General features: G+C 37.9%; 1 protein-coding gene across 1 annotated transcript; it reads left to right on the forward strand.

Annotated features, from left to right (window-relative positions):
- Positions 1-1291: 1291 nt before the first annotated feature.
- si:dkey-183n20.15 (RING-HC_RNF170 domain-containing protein) lies at positions 1292-6805 on the forward strand. Its single transcript, XM_042512293.1, has 6 exons — positions 1292-1371; positions 2452-2563; positions 3512-3617; positions 4847-4920; positions 4999-5109; positions 6461-6805. Exons 1-6 carry the CDS (start codon positions 1343-1345, stop codon positions 6803-6805), a joined length of 777 nt encoding a protein of 258 aa, XP_042368227.1. The 5' UTR covers positions 1292-1342.
- Positions 6806-7478: the final 673 nt, after the last annotated feature.

Raw genomic sequence — 7478 nt, forward strand, 5'->3', positions numbered from 1 at the left:
TAACTGTCAGTAGGTGCGCATCTCTTTTTTATCTCCTTATCTCTGCCACCGTGAGGCCCTGACCCTCACTGACTGAATGCTGCTATTTTTAGATGACCTGAATCGCACCGACACCCCCCTTTCTTTGGCTCCTATTTGAGGTGAAGGGCCTGTGTAATTATTAGCTGAGATTATCACATCATCACTCACTGAGAGATACAGAGTTTTTTTTAAAAAATGAAAATTATTACAGTAATTGTATTTACTGCATTATTGCTGCATTTGAATCATTTGGCTAACACTTGTGCTTAATATTAACATATGACACATTATGAGAATAATAGTTGAGAGATTGCTGAATAAAGAAAATAAACCTTTATAACACACTGGATCCAAAGTATGAGAGATAGTGAGAGAAATGAGAGTTATGAGAGAAATTTAAACACCACTGAATTCATAGAATTGAATTTTTTTGATTTGTAAAACTATATGTATTTTTTTCTGAACTGATCTCTTTGAAATTATAAACTCACAAAGTTTACAAATTCAGTTCCTTTTTTTGCTGAATTCATGTCTTTCATCCTGACCCCCCCCCCCCCTTTTAATTCTTTTACCCCATGTTTTTTTTTTTTTTTTAATTTTTGAATACTGACCCAAAAAAAAATCACATTCAGCCGCTTGCAATCAAGAAATTTCATATTCAAATTTCAAAGTTGTGAATGCAGAATAAATAAATTCCGATGCATGGTTTGCAAAGTAAAATATTTCAATGCTGTGAATTCAGTAGCTGTTAAAGTACAAATACTTTTGTCTCTTATTTGCTTCCATAATGATTATCTACGGCTCCATGACCCTCAGTGTATAACTGTTAATGTCAGGGCCATTCACATGCATTTCACAACCAATAGTTTATGGTAAGAGTAGAATTATGCAAAGTGGGGCTGTTGGCAGAGTAAACTTTGGGTAAATGATTGGCAGGTCAGATCTGACCTACTTAAACCCAGCACGGCTTTGATCTGCTGGAAAGTCATGGGACCCTAAATAGTCTGCCTCTGACCAAACTGAAGGAAAAGTCTTTTCAAATGTAATGATTTTCATAGTTTAACTCTAAAAATTGATCACAGTTTATTGCCACGTTTTATAAGTGTTTTATTTGGAGGAGCACAACTGTGTACAAACCGCTTTATTGATCTGATTACTGATCCCTTCGAGCTGGAAGACTCCAAGACCAGCTGATATTGGAGGGTGTAGTTGATCATTAACAGACAACTCCAATTTATTTTGTACAGTGATGCTGTCGGACAGCACTTCACTTCCTTCTCGGAGACAGTGACTACCTGTCAGCTGCTGTTTCTGACTCAATATGCTGCGCTGCCACAGCTCCCAGTCCAGGTGAGTCTCATTAAGTTCATTTAGGTTTTAGTTTTAAGGGAAATTTCAGCTCATTACATGTGATCTCATCACATCTAGTTAAAAAAACTAATATGATATGAGCTCCACAAAATACAACAGTTAAACAAGTTTTAGACGAGCAAACCACTAGAGGAATATGTTTGATCATGAGAAATAAATGCACGTATCACATGTAAATGACAAGTATTAATTATCTGTTAATGATTTGTTTATCTGGTTTAATAACTGACTTAATTTAATAAGCTTTAGATTACTGTTGTCATTGTTACTGTACTTATTTATTTAATTTTGTAAATCTAATTAGATTATAAAGGCCATAAAGTGATGCTGAAGCTTAAAGATGCCTGATGAAAGTCAGGATTTTATTTGTCTAAACACATTATTTAATGGATGCCCAAAGTGGGGCTCACGGGCCAAAGTTGGCCTGCTAAAATATTGAATTTGGCCTGCCATATGTTTAAGAAAATAAAAATAAAAATAAAAATAAAACTGATTTAAAATTATGTAAATTGTTGTTAATGCTGTTTTTTTGTTTTTTTGTTTTTGTTTTTACATCAAAATACTTTTTTTAAATAAAAAAGAAGAAGAAAAGAAATGGACAGGCAGTGGCACAAAGACAAAAGGCAATTAAATTACAGTAACTTAGTAGGATCCTAGTGCCAGTTTTGCGTCTTGGCAATACAACACGATACAACACAGTACATTAGGTGTTTGCTTTTGGCCCTTGGTCTGCCTGTTAAGTTTCATTTTTTGCCCTCTGAGAAAAAAAGTTTTGGCACCCTTGCATTATTTACGACATCAATAGTTTTAACTTTTGCAATTAGTTTCCACAAATTACTGCAGCTTTAAAAGCATTTGGGTAAACAACAGTCCTTGTGGACGCAACATAGCAGCTAATATGTCAAAACGCTGCAGTCAGAGCATCAGCTTCTGTCATCCACAAATAGAAAAGAGCTGATTGCAACCAACCTTATCTCACAAATCATTAGTTTTGTGTCAGTATCTTCTCACGAGCAGATTGCAGCACTATTTAAGGCACTTTGTTATGTCACGTTGCAGAGTGGACCATCTCCCCTCTGAAGACCCAGCGGGTCACAGTCACCTCGGGTCAAACAGATCTCCGGTGTGCACACCCGAGCAGTCTGCATCACCGTTAATGAGCCGCCACAAGGTGAGTGCACATGTGACACTGATGGTTTGCAGGTTCTTTAGTCTTAAATTCTGTATTTCTTATAATGACTGAGATCTTACACAGTGACAGCAGGTCAGATCAAGCACACAGGCAGTAAATATTATTACTGTAAGGCGCTCCTGTGTTGTTATTATTATTAATGCTTTTATTAGGGTCACAGTCTTGTGTTGCTGCCAAACAAATGATAATAATCTCACCGTTTACAGGTCTAATTATAGAGCCTGACCTAAATAAACATCACCAAACATGTATTGTGTGGATATTATGATTTTTTTTTTTTGAATTATATAGGTCACAGTATCAGCCGTGCTACATCTTTTTAAAAAAGATTTCAAGATTTTGTCACTGTTTTTCAGCTCTCTTTTTTGTCCTGTTTGATCCTTCCTTTTTTCTACCTCTTCCCCTTTCTTCATTTTTTTCGATTCACTACTTCATTTTTTGAATTTTTCATATTTACTTCTTATATATTATATACATATCTTCTATATGTATATATTTTTCATTTTAACTTCTTCATTTTTTTCTTTTTTTTCTATATACTTATTTCTTATTGTTCCTGTCATCTTCCTTATCTTTTCCTATCCACTTCCTCCTTATTTTTTCATTTTATATTTCCTTATTTTTTTCATTTTCCCTGTTACCTTCTTCCTCCTTTTTCTCATTTTCCCTAATTCCTTCTCCATTATTTGTTTTATTTAATTTGACCCTTTTCCTTCTTCTTTATTTTTTATTTAATTTCAGCTATTTCCTTCTTCCTTATTTTTTTAAATATAATTTCCTGCTTCTGTATTTTTTAAATTTAATTTCACATATGTCCTTCTTCCTAATTTCTTTTTCTTTTTCTTTTTTATTTGACCTGTTTCCTTTTTCCTTTTTCCCATCTCTCATCTCTCAATATTTGTCTCTGTATTCCTCTCACCTCTTTAGGAACCTACACAGTCATGTCTTTCCACAAGCCGAGACTTGCACTGTCCAGTCTGCCTGCAGACAGCCAGTTTCCCAGTCCAGACGAACTGTGGCCATTTATTTTGTGGTACGATATTCAACACACACTGAAGTATCAGAGTTATTTTGTTGTTTCGATTTCACAGCATCATCTACGAGACTGAATTAGTTCACTTTTCGGTCACTTTTGCGATTGCTACCATTACATCATGTGTTCATATCTTTTGTTGATTCATTCATTGGCTGATCAGTGAAGCATCAGTGTGACTCGAGCCTCGAGGTCTTTCCGTTCAGCTTTCAATAATTAACTGTCGCCATGGTTTTCTGACTCTCACCTGGCAGCTTTACTCAAATCACTCCTCTCAAAGGTGTACAGTTATGTAAGACACAGTCACCAAAAACAAACACAATCAATTAGCCGTTCACTGATCTGAACAAATGCAATTCACACATTTAAAGGTCTAATGCAGGTTCAGGCAACCTGCAGCTTCAGAGCCGCATACGACTCTTTAGCCCCTCTCCAGTGGCTTCCCATGGCTTAAAAAAACATATGGAAATAAATAAGTAATTTTTGAACATTTCAATTTTCATTTAACATTGTTGTAGGTCTGAAGTCATTCTCTAACTGTAAAAATGTGTAGCCTATACACTGAATAAGAGAAAAGTCTAAAGTTTTCAACTACATCTCACATTTTGCTTGAAACGTTGAAGAAAGAAAGACGGAAAGAAAGAAATGTGGCTTAATTACAGCTTTCTCACAACAAGCACACAAAAATCATGCTTAAATTATTTGTTTTCTAAGATTAAGTAATCACTACTGAAGCACAGCAGCAACACTGTAAAGCTGTGAGACTCTTAATATACCTCAAGGCTGTTCTAGCAACTGCATCAGTAGCATAAAAACTAAGGCGAACTTCACCAAACTTTATAATTTGCACTCACACTTGCAGTGTGATAATGAGAGCAGCACCAGTCGACCTGACAGAGAGGGCATCCAGCACTTACAGGCAGGCCAAAGCTTTGCTATAATTAGACAATCATGTCTCAATGTTTATGGCACAAATGCATCTTGATATTATCTGTTACAGATTATAATATTTTTGCATCTTTAAGTACACCTGACGCAGTAATTGCTGCCCTGGCCTTTTATACCATAACCTTTTCGATCGCCCAAACATTTCTGTCTGTTATAACTAACAGTGACAAAAAAAGTGTCATGTTTGTCATGCTTTATCATAGTTTAGTGAGCACGATGCAATATGGTATAAAGTTTTCAATGCTTGATGAGAAAGTGTTGTTATGTGTTTGATTCTGCAGCTCCCTGTCTGATCGCCTATTGGCGGCATGGCTCCTGGTTGGATGCCATCAGCTGCCCTCTCTGCAGACAGAAGGTACAGTAACGTGATCTGATCACACAGTCAGTTCAAAATCCGCGTTAGCGGGTAATAAAATGTTTGTTTATTTTCCAGGTCAGCGTGCTGTGTAACCTATTTAACGAGAGCCGATCAGACCGTCAGTCAAAGGAAGTTCTTGGGGAAATCACAGACTACAACAAACGTTATTCTGGAGCCCCGCGAAGGGTCAGTGCTCTCTCTAACTGTATTAGAAGCTATTTTTTCAAGTCTTTCCACGCTAGTTTTCCATTTCCTCCACCCTTTTGACTGTGTCTCTAACAGGTGGTACAACTTTGTGTTGTTCGCCTTATATGTAACATCAGATTAAATCATGGGAAAGATGAGATTTCCTACACTGTTCCCTCTGATAATAGATTTGGTAACAGGAATACCACTTATGCAACCTCAAGGATTAATTGTAAACAACCACCAACAAAGGAGGTGTCGGATTAGCACACCTCGTATTCAAACGCCTCCCTTTCCCACACAGATATCCTTCATAAAAACTTTTGTATAAAAAAATGGTACAGAGCTGTTTGCCAAAGTGTTGTATTATAAGTACACTGATCTGACACTGAGTTTAAATAGATTGCAAATAACTTTTTTTTCTACACTCTTTAAAAAGGACAGTTAACCCCAAAATTAAAATTACTTATTCTCCTTTTACCCGGAGTGTTGTATATTAGTTATACAGCACTACATTATGAATTGAGTGTACTGGTGTGAGTTTTTGAATGTAGGAGATATTGGCCGTAGAGATTTCTGCCTTCCCTTGAATAATGCAACGAGATGGCTCTCGGCTTGTGGTGCTCAAAGAGCCAAAAAATTTCCAGAAAATTTCCAGAAATCATAACCCGATTATTCAAGATAATCAACAGGCCTTTTTGTTAGCAGTTTCATGTAGGAACTATTGTCTTTCTACCGAACTACATCAGCCAACGCATCACCGCCCAGAAGAAGCGTGCAGCTACTGCAGGTTCACCAAGTACCACTGAGCTAACCAACGTCACAGCCAAACTGACAAGGACGACATTAATGTTAACATCTCACGCCGTCACCAGCCTCTTGTCCATTAGTTTCACGCCTCCTTCTTCTGTTATGCAGTTGGCACTAAGATAATAGTTCCTACATGAAACTGGTCACAACAAGGTCTGTGAATTATGTTTAGAAACCAGGTCACAATTTCTGGAAAGAGACATTGATGTTGAGTTTTTTCAAATTTATTTTTGCTGAGTGCCAGCAACACTCTAAAATTCACAACAAAACTGTTTAGACTGCTGAACAGCACCACAGGTAAGAGGGAAAAACTATATTTTTGATTTTGGGGTGAACTGTCTCTTTAAGGGCGACACATAATCTAATCATTTTGCATAAAAAGTAACTAAAAAGGAATTCTTGAGTGTCTATAAATGCTGCAAAACCTTGTTCTGCCTACTTCTCTTTTAACACAGCCATGTATCATGTTTAAATGTTTATATCTAGAACCATTTTGGAAGCTTTCCTCAGACCTGTCTTTTCTGCATACTGACCCCTACAGGTAACAGACTACCTGTGTGACGCGCCTCTTCTCCTGCAGTTACTGGCCCGTGGTCTGGGTACTATGGGAGGACTTGTGTGGTTGTTTTTCTTCAGGGTGGCCCTGTGCTGTGTGGGGACTGTTGTGTCCATCTCCTCCCCTCCTCTGGACCCTGTCTCCTCCTCATCAACTCCCCTGGAAACAGACCCATCCCTGTGTGGCCTCCTGGGGGTCCTTGACGACCTGGTGGTTGTCATCCTGCTCCTTATCTGTGTTATCAACATCAACCAGCAAATGACACCAGAGAGAGAAGGACGCTCTGCAAACGCTGCAACCTCACAGGGAGTTATGGGGAATTCACTGTAGACAGATGCTGCTGGAGTGTCAGTACAAGCTGTTTGACACGGACTTTCATTGGATTTCTTCCTTCTGGCTGCAGCTGGTTGGATTAGTAGATGCAAGAATATTGACAGCAGCACAGCGTGTGACAGTCGAGATGTTAGACGGCGTTCGAGCCTCTCAGACTGAGGACTTCAGGCCTGTTGGTCAAGTGTTTACAGAGCCTACGCAAGAGAGGTATCTAAAATATAATGCCATGCATTGTGCTGGTTAAGCTGAGGTTACAAATTCGTATTCCTTAGAGGTCCAGTGTGTACAATTTAGGGGAATGTGCTTGCAGAAATGGAATATAAATCCACAACTATGTTTTCAGTTGTGATTAATTACCTGAAAATAAGAATAATTTTGTTTCCAATACATTAAGGTTTATTTATAATCCCTTTAGGTACAAAAACAGATACGTCTGTTTCAAACGTACATATCACTGCCCTCATACTTCCATGCTTCCTGTATGTTGGCAGAGATATAGCCAATAGATGGCACCAGAGGACAGAAGTCAAGTTTCACAACAAAGGAGGCGATGGAGGAAACAGCCCTAATAATGCACCTTTAAACTGAGGCAGTACTGTAGAGGGTGGAAGTTGTGCAGCCATTATATAAATCCCAACATGAGGATGAGGAAGTCTTGTCACAGATATCA

Source organism: Plectropomus leopardus, chromosome 3 (assembly GCF_008729295.1).
Source record: "Plectropomus leopardus isolate mb chromosome 3, YSFRI_Pleo_2.0, whole genome shotgun sequence".
Taxonomy (NCBI): Eukaryota; Metazoa; Chordata; class Actinopteri; order Perciformes; family Serranidae; genus Plectropomus; species Plectropomus leopardus.

Coding starts and splice junctions, on each gene's coding strand:
- si:dkey-183n20.15 (XM_042512293.1), top strand. CDS start 1,343: ATGCTGCGCTGCCACAGCTCCCAGTCCAG. Junction 3,618..4,846: donor CTGTGGCCATTTATTTTGTG/GTACGATATTCA, acceptor TTGATTCTGCAG/CTCCCTGTCTGATCGCCTAT. Junction 5,110..6,460: donor ATTCTGGAGCCCCGCGAAGG/GTCAGTGCTCTC, acceptor TGACCCCTACAG/GTAACAGACTACCTGTGTGA.